This window comes from Barbatula barbatula, assembly GCF_947034865.1.
Source record: "Barbatula barbatula genome assembly, chromosome: 1".
In the NCBI taxonomy this organism is placed as follows: domain Eukaryota; kingdom Metazoa; phylum Chordata; class Actinopteri; order Cypriniformes; family Nemacheilidae; genus Barbatula; species Barbatula barbatula.
The window spans coordinates 23,558,921-23,579,681 of NC_136766.1; the positions used below are offsets into that span (position 1 = coordinate 23,558,921).

General features: G+C 40.3%; 2 protein-coding genes across 3 annotated transcripts in view; one reads left to right on the forward strand and one right to left on the reverse strand.

The window, feature by feature from the left end:
- Positions 1–10,495, reverse strand: part of tesk1b (testis associated actin remodelling kinase 1b) — a 16,216-nt gene extending 5,721 nt beyond the window's left edge. Inside the window, exons 1-6 of one of the 2 annotated variants that reach the window (XM_079482989.1) lie at positions 10,308–10,488; positions 9,523–10,049; positions 2,047–2,168; positions 1,164–1,212; positions 765–911; positions 471–553 (exon numbers count right to left, since the gene is read on the reverse strand). In XM_079482989.1, coding sequence (XP_079339115.1) covers positions 471–553; positions 765–911; positions 1,164–1,212; positions 2,047–2,168; positions 9,523–9,702 — 581 coding nt within the window. In that variant the 5' untranslated portion in view covers positions 9,703–10,049; positions 10,308–10,488. Of the gene's footprint in view, positions 1–470; positions 554–764; positions 912–1,163; positions 1,213–2,046; positions 2,169–9,522; positions 10,050–10,307 lie in introns of both variants that reach the window. The other variant, XM_079482990.1, reaches the window with a different exon arrangement.
- A 5,997-nt stretch (positions 10,496–16,492) lies between these two features.
- Positions 16,493–20,589, forward strand: faah2b (fatty acid amide hydrolase 2b; the record flags this gene model as incomplete). Its single annotated transcript, XM_079469325.1, is given in 6 exon segments — positions 16,493–16,835; positions 18,376–18,579; positions 19,998–20,076; positions 20,078–20,115; positions 20,220–20,355; positions 20,439–20,589. Coding segments are annotated over 6 exon segments (951 nt in total).
- Between the last annotated feature and the right edge of the window lie 172 nt (positions 20,590–20,761).

A 20,761-nucleotide genomic window follows, 5' to 3' on the forward strand; every position in this document is an offset into this window, starting at 1 on the left:
TATATACAGTATATATATACTGTATACGACACAGTGTTCACACACTATTACCTTCTTTCAACATGAATTGTGGTCCTAAACTACAATATTTGGAGTTTGACATTATGTTGAAAGTTATTAGTGTGTGAACACTGGGTCGAGGTGAAATGTCAACATCATACATCAGGCACAGCTGAAGTATTTGACATCCATTTAATTTATACAGTACAGAATGTAGGCGAGAACAGGTACAGTCACAGAGCTACTGAAATATCAACATGACGTGCAGCCGGCCGGGCTGCACTAATTTAAGGATGTGCTGACTACATTGCATACATTTAATCATTTACTCTCCGGCTTTAGATACTGTAGGTGCTTTATGGGAAAATCAATCAGTCTTTGAATCTCTCTCTCTCTCTCTCTCTCTCTCTCTCTGCAGGGGTGCGGCGTATCTAATCTTATCTCGAGTTATAGAGATACAATTTACTGACCTGTCCTCAGGAATTTTCTCTGCCAGGCCAAAGTCCCCCACCACAGCACTGCAGTGCCCGTTCTCCAGTCGCACGAGACAGTTCTACACAAAGACGGCCAGAAAGATGAACGCTTGCGTAATGACGTACATGTTTTTTCCCAACTTAAACTACTGTTAAATATTGTTGTGGAAAGCCAATGTGAAGTCTGCAATACATGCACAGTGCCTGTATATAATCATCGTATATAATTATATAAGTATTTAGTATTTTCCCTGTGTGTGTGTGTGTGTGTGTGTGTGTGTGTGTGTGTACCTTTGACGTGAGGTCTCTGTGAAATATGTCCTTGCTGTGGAGGTACTGCAGTCCTCTGGCAATGTCCAGACTGAGGCTTATTCTCACAGACCACGAGAGGAACACATCACTGTTCAATTGCTGCTCCAGGTCACCACCATTAATGTACTACAACACAAACACAGGATAGACATTTCTTTTTGACAGTACTTTAATAAAAAATAACAAAGATTATGTGTAAAGTTTCTAGAAATTTTTAAGAAAACTTTATTTTATTTTATCTTAACAAGTAATTTTCTCTACATTTTAAAACTGCGATAAATGCCAGTATTGTAACTACACCTATGGGGCACTGGCCTTCTGAACTCACACATGTCATGAAAGTACAAAATATGATAACCTGTGATCTTCAAATCTTACCTCTGTGAGAGCATGGAGGTGTCCCTCGTGTACACACACTCCCACAAACCTGAACACAGACAGGAAAAGGGTGTTGAAAACAAGAAAACAGAAGAAAGCGCAAACAAGTTTCTTCTGGAGTGGCCCGTCTCAAGAATGTGAGATGGAACACCTGCATTTTGAAGACCATGAACATTTTAACTATGCATGCATGCAAACACTCTCACTCACGGACACTTGCACACATTTAATTTTCACACAGATTACCACACAAGCTGTTGCAGGTAAAACAGACAAAATATTTCTTGTACCGGCACATACTGTATAAACAAACACCCTCGATATTGATGTGGGATTCGTCTGGGATAAACAACATTTTAGTTCATGGTTAATTTACGGAGTCAAACCTCCTCCAGCGTTCACTTAAATATTTTACTCTATATAAACAGTGGCAGCAGTTATAATGGCCTGGTGAAGACAAAAGCTGTCATATTGTGACATCAATTATAAAGCTTTAATACAAAGCTGTGTTTGTTGCCCAACAGCATATACTGTGCTCTAGGTTTGCTGATCTCAGAACAAAATAATCTTTTAATATGTGCATGCAAAAGTCTGTTGGACATCATTTAAAAAAAATCTTATCATTTGGATATGGTTGGGTATATTAAATTGGCAAACCAGTATATTGAGTATGTATTAAAACACACAGCTCATACAGAATAATGTATACCATAAAACAGTTGTATGACTTAAGTAATACTGCTGGTCTACTTCAGCAGGTAAGTACAGTTATTCCGTGTTGTCTATTATTAACAAAATAACTCATGATCAGAAGTCGTAGGCGTGTATGGAATAAGGTTCTTCAGTCAGAAATATACAGCAGGATTTATGTTCGGATACAGACCTGAGTATGTTGGGATGCCTGAGACGGTTCATCAGTTGAACTTCCTTTAGCATGTTGGCTCTGTTACTGGCCATAGTGTTCATCTTCAGAGCCATCACCTGCCCTGTGACACGATGCTGCACCTTGGGAAAAGAAAAGAAATGCTTGTGTCACTTACAGATGACCTACAAGTCCCTCTGCTCGATTCATGTCTGAAGCAGCTGGACCAACATCTCCGGCCCTTTTCACTCTCTCTACACGCACACACAGGCACACAGTCTTCCGATTCATCCAAGACTTCAAAGTCACTGACTCCAGGAGAAATTATCTGCCCTGAGAATGGCCTCATCCAGGACGAATATGAATGTGTACACAGACACACCCAATATATTAAAAGGACAAACTCATCGGGCTTGAAATATTTTAGTATGAACATTGGATTTAGATTCTCTTAATATACGACTGAGCCACTGTAGTTCTCATGCCTTTTAGTGCATCAGGTTTTAAACAGGAAACACAAAAAATCTTGCAATAAATATGAAACTGACTAACAACATACAGGCATCAAACTGGGGGTTTGCCCACTCAAGCTCTGTGGTTGTCATGACAACATGAAGACCCCTAAGTGTGTGTGTGTGTGCATGTATCAGTACCAGTTTCCAATCACACAATAAACAAAACCGAGTAAAACAGTAACTCCCACCACCCCATCATCAACTAACTTTTGTATACTTTTGGTGTAAATTAGAGACATTTTAACAGGTGTTGTGATATTTTGTGTCACCATCAGCTTGCGCTACCCTTGGTAAGGTTAGGGTTTGGGGAGGGGTTATTGCTATATTATGTATGGGAGGTAGCACAATCTAAACAGGTAGCACAGATCCTCACTTTCAACTGTACCTACCTGTTACTGGGGTATAAGTAATGTATTTCATTGTAAGAGAACATTTTACATTTAAAATGACACATTTTTATTAAATAGCAAATACCAAGTATTAGTACAAAGTGTTTAATGTTAGTTGGACATTTTTGGAGGGTCCCAAGGAAAATCTAGGAGGGAATGTCCCCCTAGTTCCCATCCCAGGAATTAGGTAATGGTTAGGTTTAGGTAAGCTAGCAGTACAAACATGTGTGTGTGTGTGTGTGTGTGTGTGTGTGTGTGTGTGTGTGTGTGTGTGTGGTGTACTGTGTACATCTCTTCTGGCGAGCCTTGGCACCATTCTAACCTAAACCTCAGCCTACGGCAGGTCGTAACAGACGTTTCCATGAAACCATTACAAATAAATACTTGAGAACCGAGTACTGCTATATTTCGAGCCATTGATTTTGATTCACGAGGCAAATATGTTGCATGTTCAGTCACTATGAATTAAAGATCTCATTACCTGCCTGAACACAACCTCAGATAATAAAGATATTTCTAAAACAGCCCAGGGTAACGGTTTCCCTTCAGCACACACACACATGGTTGACTCACCTGTTGTCAGATCTCCAAGAATAATATTAATAATTTCCTCATCTTTAAATATGATTGTCTACACAAAAACAATGTGACAGTCTAATCAAGCAAAGATAGAAATCCATGCATGATGAACTACGATCAATCCTGAAAGGCAACCCGAATAACACACAGACCTGTGCTGCGCCATCTGGCTGATCTTGCCAGCAGCTCTAAGCAATAAAAGCTAAAATATCACAATGAGCACCATTATCTGTGCTACACAACTAGAATAGATCAATAGCAGGAAACTAAATCCATAAGTGATCCTGTAAAACGTTATACAAGCAGCTAGACTAGAGTGACGGAAAGTGTGCTCACACACCTGAGTGTGTTTGTGTGTGTCACTTCATTTATCAGGTAAGATAAACTATGCTGAACATTCTTTTCAAGGCTAAATAAAGACGCCCTAAACACACACTCATAGTTATTTTAGCTTCCTGTGATGCAAAGATCTCTGCGCTGGGATTGAATGGTCCTTAAAGCAACGGTTCACCCAAATCTGAAATTAATATCTTTGTTCTGATGAACGCAGGGAAAGATATTTGAAAGAATGCTTGTAACCAACAGTTCTTGGCCACCATTGACTATACCACGGTAGGAAAAATGGCTTTATACATTTCTTTGTTCTGGTGAACACAAAATAAGATATTTTCAAGAATGTAGGAAAGCAAACAGTTCTGGGGCACCTTTGACTACAATTGTCATTTTTCCTATGGTAGTCAATGGTGGCCAAGAACTGTTTGGCTACAAGCATTCTTTACCTGCAGCGTTTTCCATACATTTATTTATTTGTGGCTGACGCGCTACAATATCAATGCTGGCCGCCACAAATACATTTTACACGATTCCTCTCAATTTATTGTAGAGTGGTCTCGACGCTAAGCGCCTCTCACATGACGAATTAAAAGATGGTGGTGTTTCCAATATGCGTTATTCCATGAACTTGCATTCCCATATAAACATTAACAGTCACAGAGTTTATCAGGGTTTAGCGGAAGGTTGTATCAGTGTTTCCTACACATTGACTTTACTTAGGCAGGTATATTAATGGCCGCCCAAGTATATTTGGCGTCATATTTTGTCATATTTAATGACTATGTATCTGCTTCAATTTAGCTGATAAAAAGAGCTTCTAAACAGTTCTTTCCTGACTTGTTTGATGTTAGTGGCGTATGCTTGTCCTCTCACTCCATTCGCGTGCTCTCTCTCGGTACGTGTGCCCTTTACCAATGAGTTCAAGTACATGAGTGTTAGCTCCGTACTAGTGCATTCTCACATATTTCTGGATCACCTGCATTTAAAATCAAATAAGTGCTCATAACGCAACGGCGCATTGAGGAGAAGAAGCAATATGAGATAAATAAATGACAAAGCCAAAATCAATGCATAATATATCCACTCTTTAATGTAAATGTATGTGATTCTTGTCAAAACGATGTTAAGTTTATAGCTCAGGAATTTAGCAGCAGTTAAAGTGACTGAAGGCTGTATCATCGGGTCGCGTTTAGTCTAGGCCGGGCTGTCACCATTAAATAAATAATCGTCTCATCGCAAATATTGCACATCTGTATAGGGTGAGCTGTAGTGCCTGCATATTGAATCTTTTAGTGTATATATTATAACGAAAGTATTGTAATACTTTTAAAATGTACCACCGAAACACAATCACGTTAAAAAAACTAAAGCATACACCAATAACCTGCAGAACAGTTGAATTTAATATTAACTCCGTGTGAAAACCAGTCTACCAAAATTTCATTAACATAGAAGTAAACTTTCATTTTAGTCTTGCAAACTGACTAGAAGCGTTTCTATGACTGATGGCATTTTAATGGTGGCTTCAATTCACTCCTGATCAATTTAGGTAAGTATTTGGCAATTGTGTTATTGACAGCAAAAGCCTAAACATTAAATAAATGATGACCCTGGCTATACACCAGGCCATACGCAATCTATATAACATTTATTTCAACACACTCGCTCTTAATCTATACTCACGATGACAGAATAGCTGAATAGCTTGATGGAAGTCGCCCAATACACTGTGCAGTGAAAAGGTTGTGTGGTACCACTCATTTCTATCAACATAGTTCTTATATTGCTGTTTAGACAGTCTGAGATATCCATACAGCTCTTAACAGAACATCATTACCACTCACTCCCACACAACACCAGACTGCCAGAGAAACCCATACAAATAGATCTCTTAACAGGCACTAAAAACGCTCTCAGACACATAAAACATCTTTCAAACATCAACCTCCACAAGCACTTCCTTATTTTTCCCATTCACCTCCTTCGTCAACACCGTAACAAACTATTTCTGGATGAAGTGGCACTGAAACCCGGTTTAGCTTGGCCGTGTGCCATTAGGCAGACATGTTTTACATGAAATAACTTCAGGGCCGATATTCCCCTGCCTGGAGCAACCTGATGTGAGATGCCTTGCTCAATGGATAAACAACTCTCCAGTTAACAAATGGACCCTTTAAGCGTTAAAACATAGAACGTTTATCAAAATCTTTAACCATCCTACCACCAAACCTTTAAACATATCAGACATACTCCAGCAATAACGCAGGCCCAGCTGCACTAGCATGCCGACTTTTAACTTTCAGACAGCCCTGATATTTAAAACATACGCAAACTCAAACAAACAAAGCTTTGTGGCAGCAATGGAGATGACAACCATATGCATGCCCTGACTAGTAAGAGACACTAAGGAACAAGAATAGGGTGAGAGAGAGAGAGAGAGAGAGAGAGAGAGAGAGAGAGAGAGAGAGAGAGAGAGAGAGAGAAATATGCAAAAAGAAAAGCACCTAAAGAGGGACTTTGTGTTGTAAATTCAGGCTTTCAGAATCATGTCAAAACTAGCTTGCAAATTGTTTGTACCACAGACCGATCGACCAATCAGAACTCCACTTTAATGATCACTTCACTCAAACCTTAAAGAAAGGTCGCCAATGATCAATGTGGAATTTTTGTAGCAAAAAAAAAATTCACCTACACTTTCCAAATGTATATTTAATGGCCTTGAGTCTATTTTTAAAATGTGTGACACCCTAGAGGGACTCAGATCTCATCTATGAGCACCTTTTCTAATTGTGTAATTCAAGATGCGTTACATGACATCACTAGTTTGTTGGAGACCAGTGTGCAGTTGACAAACTCATTACGGTTTCAGAAACACACCAACAGTGACCCAAACTCAAAGCTCAAATGTACCACTACACATACTGAACACAAGCAAGACTGTTTATTTAAAGATGCGTGTCATTTTTTTAGAGGATCTAATGACAAAAAGGCATTAGAAATAGCTGTGAAAAAATTGTTATGTATATTATATCTACATACACCGCAGGTCCCCTTACATGGAATTCGGCCATTTTGTTTCTACATTAGCTCTAGATGGACAAATTGTTTTACAGAGCGCATTTCTAAAATACGTTGCCTCCCTCAGCAAAGAAGCAAAAACGTGACGACATCTTAGTGCTGTGTCAGGCGCCGTAGTGCTTCGAAGGGAGGGGTGGAGTGAGCCATTGGTTGCATTTCACAACAGAACCCCTAGATGACACTAAACTTCATACACTGGACATGTAACAATATTTTCTCAGCCATTATAAAATGTTATTATTTTATTTCTTTCCACTTAATATGTTCCATTCAAACTTGTGTTTTTTGATAAGAAAGTTTCTTATTCACAGTTCAACTTAGTCTTGTCCTAAATGTTGTTGATAACATTAACTACACTGTAAAAAATACAACTTGGAAAAATGTTCTCCCTACAAAGATAAATAAGTAATTTGAACATATAATTTTTAGTTAAAGAAGTCAAATGATTGTTTGGCATATACTAAACAAATTTAGCCGAAACAAGTTTCTAAAAATTATTATTTTGTTGACTGGACTTAGATTCTCAGGTTTTTGGCCAAAATGTATCAGAAAGTTTGCACAACTTACAAAACAGTGTATTCTGAACAAACGATATTTTAAGAGTTTGAAAGTTCGTAAGATGCATTGCAGCATGTTCAGTTCTGTGTTTCTTATTTTTTTTCTTTTAAAGATTTGTGTTTTAGTTCTTGCTGGCTTAATTTATGCTTTAATATAATTGTTATCTGATTTTTCTAATGGATGGTGGCTGTTGATTGTTACCATGGTAGAGGTTTGCAATGTTCAATGTTGAGGTGTAAATGCATGACACAACGTCATAATTGGTAGAAATTCATTCAACACAAACTTTTTAAACTATTATTTAGAGGCAGAAGACACATACAATTGTAGTAAAAGTCAAATTAATTTGTTTATTTTTAAGTAACCAATCTATATTATCTATATATGATCAGCCAACACATATAATGTTTTTAAGTTGGGTAACCATCAGTCTCTGTTTGTTGAGAGAACTCAAAAACGTGCTTCTGGTAGGTTGCCTTATTATTTTAAGTTGACTCTTGGTTTTACAGTGTACGAAACACATCCAACAGAAAGTGTTCTTCTTTTTTTAAACAACATATCTACAGTTTCTGAAATGACATCTATTATAGTCTATCCTGTTGCTCTGCTGGTTCAGTATGGCAGTAGTAACACAAAGATCAAAGACTAACAAAATGTATTTCTTGCATGCATTGTAAGTTGTATTTTAACAGCGTCTACTTCACACTAAACAAATATTAGATAATGTTTTAAATAAAATGATTAGCAAAGTTTATAATGCACAACTTGATGTGCTTGTGTCATCTTCTCGTATAAATGAATGTCCTTTTTGGTAATCCAAGGCAATGCCATCCCCACATGGATCAAGTATCCATATACAGTACTGTATCTTCAAATTCCATAGCCAGGGCAGTAACCAAAGTAAACAAAAATCCTCTCATAATGAAGTGTTGCTTTCTTTGAGAGTCAAGAGTAAATCATTTTCACCTATGCAACCGTTTTGTCTTGGCACCATTTAAAAAAGACCGGTCTGCTGATCATCAAACCAAGAACAAAATCCTCACCTTTCCTTCAATCGTTCGTTTGCTTCTTATTAATGGAGAAAAGTGCAACAGTGAGAACCACAGATTGGCTCTTTGCTCAGCAGAACTGATGATATAATGTATAAGCCAAGCCAGTATCTAAACAGATGCAAGCAAGTCTTAATGTTTTTCTTATCGACCCTGCAGACATCCATGAGATGGGAAAAACAATTAGAAGAAATTGAACAAAAGCAGCTTTTTTTCAGGCATGTGCAAAGCGCCTATTGTTGACAGACTGCAAACTCTGTTCCTTCACTGCAAACGTGAAGGATCTCTCATGACAAGTACAGACAACATTAGATTGCTTAACCGTATTATTGTTGGCTATTTTGGAAACAGAGACAACTTAACTCGGGATTCAAGCAATTCAAAAATAAAACCAATAAACAAACACTCCATTGAATCTGAAAGGTTGTTACTCGTGTACTTCAGCTTTAAACGTGTCATATTTACATCCACTGCACTTTATGCAGACACAAATAGCAGCTACAGAATTTGCATATATATATTGACCTTATCAGCTGTGACATTCTGAATGTGGTCAGTAATTGGTAGGAAGTCATTATAATATTCAGTGCCTATAAAGTGAGATGGGGAGAGCTTTGAGATAGAGGGATAATTAGGTCTCTCTTCTCTCAGGCTGGGTCTCAGATGCGCACACAAACACGGCTGGTGTTGGGTTTCCAGCAGCACACCTGCTTACCTTGTCAACGGGTATCCACTTTCTCACCAACACAGACCTACTGTCCTTACACAGGTCATGACCCCTGTGTGTTATAACAATGAGCTTCTTATCTGTTGCGCTTTAGATCATAAATTGACAGGCAGAAAACCTGGAGCCATATAATGACAGCGCAATCACAAGTCATTTGTCCCATGTCATTCTACCAGCTTGATGACAAACTACAGCAACAGAATGACGCATTTGGCTCATGAGAAAAATTATCAAACTGTAATAAATTGCATAACATAGACGCTATTTACCTTGAACACCTCCGAAAAGAAACCCGAGCCGATCTTCTCGCAAATAAAGTCATCTATTCGTGCCAGGCAGGACACGGCGCTACGCAGCGCCCGGTAAGAGGAGGGCCTGGGCCGGTGCGCTCCGTGAATCCCGTGCATGGCAGAATCCGAATGCTCCGGGGCCAGGTCATCTTGGTCCATAACGATGGTCCCGGATGACAATAGCTCGCGCACTTTAAATTCCAACGCGAGGGTTTACATGTCTCTGACACGAACGCGACACCGCGGTTTCAAGGTCCATGTAGCACAAGTTAATTGTAGGACAAGGAAGAAAGAGCGGTCCGTCTCACGATCAAGTTAAGAAACGCTATACGCAATCGTCTGGTTCCTTTAAGTGCGGTCTGCACTAAATGCGGCTGTCAGTCGGGCCTCGCGCGGCAAACACCTTCTCCCAAAATCCGTGACCGATGCAGCGTTGATCTTCAGGTTGCGTGCGTCGCTTCCTATGCTGGTGTCTGACCTCACTTTCAGCAACGCGTCACATATTCCTGTTAAAAAGAAGAGATGAAAATCAATAAAGGAAACGATGTGCATTTTCTTAGCAGAGACAACTTGGTCCGAGAGTGTTGAGCGGTGCGCGGCATCTTCCGCTACAGTCTTATTGACTGCGTATAATAAATGATACAATTCCCCCCTCTACGTGCAAACACCCCACAAACAAATCTCGAAAGTAACATTGTAACTACAAATTCATAATTTCGCGACAATTTCGTCCATCGGAAATCCGTTCCGTCCAGATTACCTACCCTGCGCTGTTCTGTTCTACAGGTATGAACTTATAAAGTCTTAGGCACCTTCTAGGTGTTTCCCCGTTGTAAATATAGTGAAATCCTCCGATATACACTCAGGTTTCCTCGTGTTTCATTTTATGAGCTACAAAACGGTGAGACCTCGGTGTCTGCGTGTGTACAATCGCAGGAAATGTGCGCAGAGTGAGTTTGAATTCTTATTGGAAGCGACTCACCTGGGCGGGTCCACAAACAGCAGCTGCGCAGCTCACCTGCAGGGGCACGCGCATATCCATCTAACTTTTGCGGTTCACGTCTCTCGATGACAAAATGGCAAAAACATCTCATGAATAACATTGGTGCCGAACATCACAGGCTACTTGAGATTTTAACGTTCAAGAAGAGCGCAAGTAATGCACGACAAACTGCCCTACAGTAGCCTGATGTGAGAAACTTTACACCAGCTTTACACCCTGCTATCAGATATATAATCTATGAATTATTAAGCAAGGCTGTCATCATAATGTGCTATTTATGAACCTAAAAACTGTTTTTTTACTGACGACAGTATCGAACACCATTGAATTATTTTTTGTTTATCAAGTGAAATAAAATAATAATGCCAAACCGATGCCGCTATTGTTCGTGAATTCATAGGCGCTCCTAAATCCTTTTTGACGTTTAAATGTCTGATAAATTGTAAGGTGTAAGAATAGATCACATAACGCTAAATAAAGCACGAATGGCTTATTGAGGAAATAATTCAAGCTCGAGTGCACCGAGCTCATTGCTTCTTGTTGCTATTAATGGATATAGAGTTGCATGCGGTTGTGTAACTATAGATGAGTGAGTGCATGTTTGTGCACGTGTGTGCGACAATGCAAATGCGCAGAGAAACGTTAGAAAATGTGCTGAATTAATAACGATTCCAGCAATCAAAAATAAATATATTGCACAAGCACTATCCATTATCACCACCTAAGAATTCTTTCTTTTTTTAATCAGTGATGATGGAACTGTACGAAAAAGCCAAAATTATTCCAATGATGTTTTCCACAATGTCATCTCACGCTGCCATCTAGGGACATCCATTGAAATCCAATCCAAAATGTTCAAAATCACTCTGAGCCAAATCCTTTTTCCAGGATCAATTTATTCCATGACCTCTCTAGGCTGCCTAAACAATACAGATATTGATGTTTGCATTTAAATTTATAATGTTTATAAAAGTGAGAGATCCGTGCATATCACAAACTGTCAATGGATAGGCCTACTGTATGAATAAAAGCGCTCTTGGCTGACAACGCATCATGCTGCATCAGGGTTAGAAATGTGATTTAATGGATGCTGCTGCCATCTAGTGGCACAAAAACAATTAGGAGCATTGTTTATTATCAGCAGAATAGAACTTTCCCTATACCGTATCCCTAATGCTAGATTACCAGGTCATCTAATCCATAACTTTCTTGTTAAACAGCACGGCATTATAACATTTTAATCACGTGATTGTCTGCGGTGGCCCTGCTAGCCAAAACACTTGACTGTTACGTAATTTCAACGTAACCTTACGACCAAATTAAGTGAAATTGCTGGCCTGCGTTCAATCCAGACAAAACGTTTTTGAAACAGAAACGGCGGTGCGGCTGAGAACGCCATTCTTTGTACTCTTTTTGAAGAGGAAATCCGTGTTGAACACTGCAAAATACAACTCTTCTAATATATTCAATTATTGCGTACTATACCGAGCTGCAGCGAACACATTTAAACGCCTTCACTTGGACCCATTGTGCGAGCTGTCTCTTTAATATTGTGTTGATATACACTCACCTAAAGGATTATTAGGAATACCTGCTCAATTTCTCATTAATGCAATTATCTAATCAACCAATCACATGGCAGTTGCTTCAATGCAGTTAGGGGTGTGGTCCTGAACTCCAAACTGAATGTCAGAATGGGAAAGAAAGGTGATTTAAGCAATTTTGAGCGTGGCATGGTAGTTGGTGCCAGACGGGCCGGTCTGCGTATTTCACAATCTGCTCAGTTACTGGGATTATCATTCGCAACCATTTCTAGGGTTTACAAAGAATGGTGTGAAAAGGGAAAAACATCCAGTATGTGGCAGTCCTGTGGGCAAAAATGCCTTGATGATGCTAGAGGTCAGAGGAGAATGGGCCGACTGATTCAAGCTGATAGAAGAGCAACTTTGATTGAAATATCCACTCGTTACAACTGAGGTATGCAGCAAAGCATTTGTGAAGCCACAACACACACAACCTTGAGGCGGATGGGCTACAACAGCAGAAGACCCCACCTGGTACCACTCATCTCCACTACAAATAGGAAAAAGAGGCTACAATTTGCAAGAGCTCACCAAAATTGGACAGTCGAAGACTGGAAAAATGTTGCCTGGTCTGATGAGTCTCAATTTCTGTTGAGACATTCAGATGGTAGAGTCAGAATTTGGCATAAACAGAATGAGAACATGGATCCATCATGCCTTGTTACCACTGTGCAGGCTGGTGGTGGTGTAATGGTGTGGGGATGTTTTCTTAGCACGCTTTAGGTCCCTTAGTGCCAATTGGGCATCGTTTAAATGCCACGGCCTACCTGAGCATTGTTTCTGACCATGTCCATCCCTTTATGACCACCAAGTACCCATCCTCTGATGGCTACTTCCAGCAGGCTAATGCACCATGTCACAAAGCTCGAATCATTTCAAATTGGTTTCTTGAACATGACAATGAGTTCACTGTACTAAAAAGGCCCCCACAGTCAGCAGATCTCAACCCAATAGAGCATCTTTGGGATGTGGTGGAACGGGAGCTTCGTGCCCTGGATGCGCATCCCACAAATCTCCATCAACTGCAAGATGCTATCCTATCAATATGGGCCAACATTTCTAAAGAATGTTTTTCAGCACCTTATTGAATCAATGCCACGTAGAATTAAGGCAGTTCTGAAGGCGAAAGGGGGTCAAACACAGGATTAGTATGGTGTTCTTAATAATCCTTTAGGTGAGTGTATACACGTTGCTGCCGATTGGACTGACATGCTTGACACACCCACCAAATAAGAGAAAACGTATCTCAAACACTGTTGCACACCGTTTTCAGGAAACGTGCCGTAGCAAAACGTTGCGCACTGCTTTGAGCTCGAACATGCCCCTGGATTGTAACCTCGTGACGTAATCTGCCGGTCAAATTGTGTTGTGTTGGTAATTTAAATGAATGAGACAGACTCACTGTTGCAACACTTTCATTTATATAGATAAAAAACACTTAAACAGCCAGAAAAGCTTAATTATTATTGGACTTCAGAACAATTCTGTGTTTTTTTCCTATAGTTCATATACTGTTCTCCTGATATACTGGACAGTCAAGTGACTTTTTCGCATATTAGTGGACATAGGAGCAAATAGTTTCACAATGAATTGGACATTCGGAGAGCGTGTGCAGCACTTGCTCCAGGTCTTGGTGCCCATATGCTGCTTTTGTCACTTTTTAGGCTGGTCTCACCTGCGAGATCAGGCAGACCCAAACATCTCCCTCCAATAAGAAACACACTTCTAACGCTATCGGCAGGACATCTGGCTCAGAAGATACGCCGAAGAGAGGTTTGTTTTTGTTTGCATTAGCTCTTGTGGTAAGTAATTATAAAAGCAATTTGTTCATGACGGTGACTGAGATGAAGACATGTCTATGTTTTCTGTTTTCTGTTTATGTAATATAATTTATATGTTGCGTGCGTTGGTTTTGCACAATTAATCATATTTTGTATTTGAGATATTTTAAGATTTTTCTTTAAGATTATTTATGTGTCCACGTTATCTTGAATAAGAGTTGTAAAGTTCCTACAGGGTAAAGTTTGGTCATTCCTTTTACACTCATACACCTTTTCAAAACCTCAAATATATTTTCATAGAAAATCTCTAGCATTTTATATTAAGGTCTGATTAACATTAATGCATGATCATCTGGGTAACTTTCTTGCAAGAATTTTCTTAAAGCATTAAATTTAATGCATATTTGTTTGTATATTTTAGTTCGAATGACAGTACACTGTAAAATAAGTTGACAGATCTTAAAATAATAAGGCATCTGATAACAAGCCAATTTATGAATTTTCTCAACAAATGTGGTCTGAAGTCCACACAACTCAAAATGTTGTTAATAAAACAAGTTATATATAACTAAATATAAATATTCAAGTTTACCTAATGAACAACAGAACCAAATATTTTTTGTTGGCCGAACATAAATAGGGAAAACATTGTTTAATTAAAAATAAAAAATAAATCCTTTAATTACAATTGCACATGTTTTCTGCCTCAAACAGGCCCAAACTTTGATCAAGTACCTGGGTAACAGTTTTTGTTGAGTGCATTCATACCGACTTTGCTGATGTGGAATGCACTTACACCTCAACATTGAACAAACATACCTCAAACATGGTAACAATCAAACACTATAATCCATTGAAAAAACTCTAAACACAAAAGATAACTAACAGTAACAATAATATTTCAATATTCAATCAAATTCAGCAGCTTTTGGGTCTTGTTTGGCAACTTTGTCAAGACAAATTCAGCTCTAGGTGTGTCATTATCAAAGGGGTGAGACACTGACAGAGGACCCGGGTGCAGACAGCGGATAAGGGGTTAACAGAGGACTTTAATAATACGAAACAAAAACCCACAAGGAGGTAACATAAAAAAACAGGGATGGATACAATAACATGACAAGACAGGACTAAGACTAACTACACTTAAACAAGACTAAAAATAAACTCATTACAAGAACTACAAATACAAAACTAGACTAGATTAGCCTAGACACATTAACTCACCACCCAACCACAATGAACCAGCACAAGACAGAAGACACAAGGGCATTAAATAAGGGACCAACTGAAGAGGGGAACAGGTGTAGGGCATGAATCAATAACGAGGAAACGAGAGGATGGGAACAGAGACGAGACCGGAGAGAGCATATTTCAAGCCAAATAAACAATAGTCACCTCTCTCCACATTAAACATGAGGTTCTGTCATGATCCTGCCACTAGACCAATAGAAACATGACATGATGCGGCAGAATCACTGTTTTACTTGCTATAGCTGTTGATTAAATCTTCTGCGTCTTGCAATTTTATTGAGTAAATATGGACACTATAGCAAAATATATTATGTTAATATGAATAAGGGGTTCTGAAACACAGGTATAATCAAAGGTATTTGATGACACACCTTTTAAATAGGAAATAGGGAAGCAACACACATTCATTCCCTTTACTTTTTTATTTAACGAGTTGGACACATGACATTTTGACACATGATGTTTCTGTGCTTGATACTGTCCGCCCCCATTGCAATCTGTTTCGGAAAGTTTTTTATAAGTCTGGATCCCTGTTTTGAAAAGAGGATCCTATGGTTTTATTGGCCATTCTCCTGGAAGACCACGCCCATTAATGAACCAGAGAGCGAGCGGAAGAACACGCCCTTCAGCGTGTTTCCTTCCTGGAGAAGCCGCGGTAAGCACTGCGAGTAAAAGTGTACTGTAATTGTTTTAGCTAATAATGTCATAATTCTGCCCTCATTTGTCTTGATTTTCAGGGCCTGGTGGCAGAATCGTGACAGAGCCATGTGTTTTGTGTGTTTCGTGTTTCATTACCCACACCTGCCATTGTTATCTCCTTTGTTAGTCTCCCTATTTCATGCCCTCATGTCTAATGTCTTGTGCTCATCCTTGCCTGCACTTGGGTTCTTCCTCCTGTTTCACCACAGAAGGAACGAGCCAAAATCGAACCCAGCAGGCAGATAAGATGGACGATACAACGTCCATCCCCCACAAAGCCCACTTGCTGTTTGGGTTCCATCAGGGTGGTTTTGGGACCCAGGTCATTTTCTTCCGTGGCGAGGGAGACGGAGTTCAGTGACCCCGAGCTAAAGGGAATCCTTGACGGCTGTCTCACTAATTGTCTCATGCCATCGGAGAAGAGGATGCTGACGCCCCAGGGTTCGACGACATGGTCAGGTTCGTGATCAACCGGTCCCAGTTGGGGCACCTGTCCCGTTGGCTCGAGCTCCACAGTTCCTGTTCCGCCTGGCGGCATCCGTGGCAAGTGGGGGAGGCGAGAGTCCTGGGGTCCTCTTTGGAGGCCTCCAACCCAGAGCTGGCCACGCCCTTCACCTCCAGCCGACCAACAGATGGGGAGCTCCACTGAAGATGAAGAGGCAACGGAGGGGTGTGCGGAATCCGTCCAGTCCTGTGCACCAGCCGGTGTCCAGTCCCCTGTCCAGTCCAGTGTCCAGTGCGGTGCAGCAGCCAGTGTCCAGTCCCATGTCCAGTCCAGTGTCCAGTGCGTTGACGCAGCCGGCATCCAGGTGGAGCCACCGTTCCAGCCGACTTTCCAGCAGGTGTCCGGTCCTGCCCAGCCGCAGGTGTTCCAGCCAGTGACTCAGCCAGCCTTCCAGCCAGTGACTCTGCCGGCCTTCCAGCCGGTGACTCAGCCGGTGACTCAGCCGGTCCCTGGAAGTTGTCTGTTTCCCAGTCGGTCTTGTCTCGTTAGTCTGATCCCTTGGGGAACGCCAGAGGGAGTTCATTAAGGCATCTCATGATTCTGCCCTCTCTTTTCTTGATTTTCTGGTTGCAGAATCGTGACAGAGCCACATGTTTTGTGTAGAGAGAAACATATTATTGTCGATCAGGACATAATATGCGTTCTCTCCAGTCTTGTCATTGGCTGTGTCTCATTACCCACACCTGCCCATTGTTATCTCCTTTGTTAGTCTCCCTATTTAATGCCCTCATGTCTATTGTCTTATGCTCGTTCGTTGTAATTGTTTCCAGATACCTTATTTGCATGTTCAGGTTCCTTATTAGATGTGCCGTATACTTGCCTTGCCCGTTGTTTATCCTCCCTGTGTTTAAGAAGTTGTGTCGTTTGTTCCTATTTAGTTATTCCCCCCGCCCCCTTGTGGGAAGTGTTTGTTTTCTGTTTTGGTATTTAGTTTTGTTAGTGTCTTCCCACATCGTGGGTGTCTGTTTGTCGTGTATATATTAAAGTCTTGTTAACCCCTTCACCACTGCCTGCACTTGGGTTCTTCCTCATGTTTCACGACAAATAGAGATAATAATGGCACCTAAGAGGTGTGTTTTTGTATGTGAGGGGAAGAAAGCCTTGTTCAGTTTTCCAAAGGAAAATGTTTTTGTTTGTGAACGTCATTTCGAAGACGATTGATTGATTTTCCAGTCGCTAGCTATTAAATGATGGAGTGGTGTCAACGACAAAAGTGACCATTTTGGAGTCTGAAGCACAACCGGTAAGAAAAGCTTTGTGAAATATTGGCAGCCTCTGTTGGCATTGCAATGCACTCAACGTTAAGTTAGCAGTTGGCAGTTCCTGTCTTCGTGTAATAAGATATTTTGTGTGTGTGCAGTGTGTTCAAACATATACATGAGGCCCATAGCACATATTATATCCGAAAAGTACATGAAACCTACAACTAACTAAATGTATCATTTTATATCAGAAAATCGAATACTATAATGCAAAATTTAATACTGTAATAGAAAAACCACAACATAATCTGCAGGTTCTCAAGATGAACATAAAATTGGTTTATTTAACTCCTCCTTTAATGTTTTAATAAGATACATGCTTTGCGCTGCCTGCGCATACAGTGTCCAAGCACAATATGCTGAAATAACTTTTTTAAATTTGAGAACCTTTGATATAAATGACCATACAGCCAGTTAGTGTAGCGGGTTGATACATTTGGGCATGAGATTGCGTTCGCACACTCATTTCAAAATCAAATAATATCCATGGTTGGATTTAGTTTGACATTTGGGTTATTTTTAGTCCTAATAAATGCAACTTCAAATATTTATCTGGTCTCTTTCAAATACAGCTATATCCTTCTTGATCCAGTGTACACTTTGTTTGATTCATAAGGACTGAATTCTTAGTGAGCTTTATAACTAGATATCACTGCATGTAGGTCCAGAGTTAAGTTGTGCCTTATTCCTGTTTTTCACTTACAGAGAAAAATTATTGTTATTGAATCTGTCTTTTATTTTCTCCCAGGTATGCCCAATGCTGCCTTGATATCCACGGCTAATGTAATTTCATGTGTGGATGCTCCTGTAGTGGGCTTGTTGAAGCGAGTTGGAGCAATTCCTAAAGGTGTCTCAAACTCCAGTGAGCTCTGCATGTGGCTGGAGTCCAACAACCACCTCTATGGAATCACCAACCCCTATAATCTAGAAAGGATTGCTGGAGGAAGTTCAGGTCTTGTTATTCTGTTCCATACTGTTTTGAACCTTTTCTTTTTAAGATACATCCTATTAAGGGACACTGTAGTACTACAGTGGGTATGGAAAGTATTCAGACCCCCTTAAATTTTTCACTCTTTGTTATATTGCAGCCATTTGCTAAAATCATTCAAGTTCATTTTTGTCTTATTTATGTACACACAGCACCCCATATTGACAGAAAAACACAGAATTTATGACATTTTTGCAGATTTATTTAAAAAGAAAAACTGGAATATATCACATGGTGTATTCACACCCTTTGCTCAGTATTTAGTAGAAGCACCCTTTTGATCTACAGCCATGAGTATTTTGGGGAGTTTTTCACACCTGGATTTGGGGATCCTCTCCAGTTCTGTCAGGTTGGATGGTAAACATTGGTGGACAGCCATTTTCGGGTCTCTTCAGAGATGCTCAATTGGGTTTAAGTCAGGGCTCTGGCTGGGCCCTTCAAGAACAGTCACAGAGTTGTTGTGAAGCCACTCCTTCGTTATTTTACCTGTGTGCTTAGGGTCATTGTCTTGTTGGAATGTGAACCTTCGGTCCAGTCTGAGGTCTTGAGCACTCTGGAGAAGGTTTTCGTCCAGGATATCCCTGTACTTGGCCGCATTCATCTTTCCCGCGATTGCAACCAGTCGTCCTGTCACTGCAGCTGAAAAACACCCCCACAGCATGATGCTGCCACCCCCATGCTTCACTGTTGGAACTGTATTGGACAGGTGTTGAGCAGTGCCTGGTTTTCTCCACACATACCGCTTAGAATTAAGGCCAAAAAGTTTTATCTTGGTCTCATCAGACCAGAGAATCTTATTTCTCACCATCTTGGAGTCCTTCAGGTGTATTTTAGCAAACTCCATGCAGGGTTTCATGTGTCTTGGACTTAGGAGAGGCTTCCTCGGGCCCCTCTGCCATAAAGCCCCGACTGGTGGAGGGCTGCAGTGATGGTTGACTTTCTACAACTTTCTCCCATCTCCCGACTGCATCAAGGCTCAAGGGCACTTCAGTCATGACCTGTTGGCACTGAGATTCGAACCGGCAACCTTCTGATCACAAGCCCAACGCTCTAAGTTCAATCAGTATAATCAAACACAGCTGGACTCAAATGAAGGTGTAGAACCATCTCAAGGATGATGAGAAGAAATGTACAGCACCCGAGTTAAATATATGAGTGTCACAGCAAAGGGACTGAATACTTAGGACCATGTGATATTTCAGTTTTTCTTTTTTAATAAATCTGCAAAAATGTCAACATCTTGTGATTTTCTGTCGAGATGGGGTGCTGTGTGTCCATTAAAGAGAACTTAAAATGGCTGCAATATAACAAAGATTGAAAAATTGAAGGGGGTCTGAATACTTTCCGTACCCACTGTATATAATGAATCCTCTCTTCTGTAGGTGGAGGGGGTAGTATCATAGGTGGTGGTGCATCTGTAATAGGCGTCGGCTCTGATATTGGAGGAAGTATCCACCTTCCGTTTTTTCAATGGGATTTTTGGCCACAAAGGCACAAGAGGTCTGTGGGACAAGAAAAGCCTACACAGCCTTCTTTATGCTATTTGGAAAAGTAAGAGATGTGTAATTCATAGGACAAGCAAATTACGTTTTAATCGATATCAGGTGTGGTGTCAAATAATGGTCAGATTCCTGAAAGTTCTGGTCTCCATGACGACTTTGTGAGCACTGGTCCAATGTGTCGCTATGCTGAAGATCTGCTCCCGCTTCTGAAGATTATGGCTGGACCCAATGCAGACAAGTGCATATCAAACACAAAGATATAATTCACAGAAATCAAGGCATTTAACAGCGAAGGTGTAACAAGAATTCATTGTTTTCCAGCTTGTCCCTCTCTCAAAAGGTGGATCTGAGAAAGTTGCGTTACTTCACTGTAGTAGATGATGGTGGATCTCACTTGACAACCGCAGTAGACAAACAGCTCATTGAAGCTCAAGAGAGGGTGAGAAGTCTTCTGAAACAATGGCTGTATTGAACCTCATTTGGCCAAAACAAGAGTAAACTTGTAAACAAAGTAAACGACTATTCTTTATGAACCTTCCTTAAAAAACTATTATACAGCCAAAGATGAAATTAAGAGACCATCACACATTGTCATTTAATCAGCATTTCTAGATGTATTGTGGCCATTTCAGTCCGATGCCTGT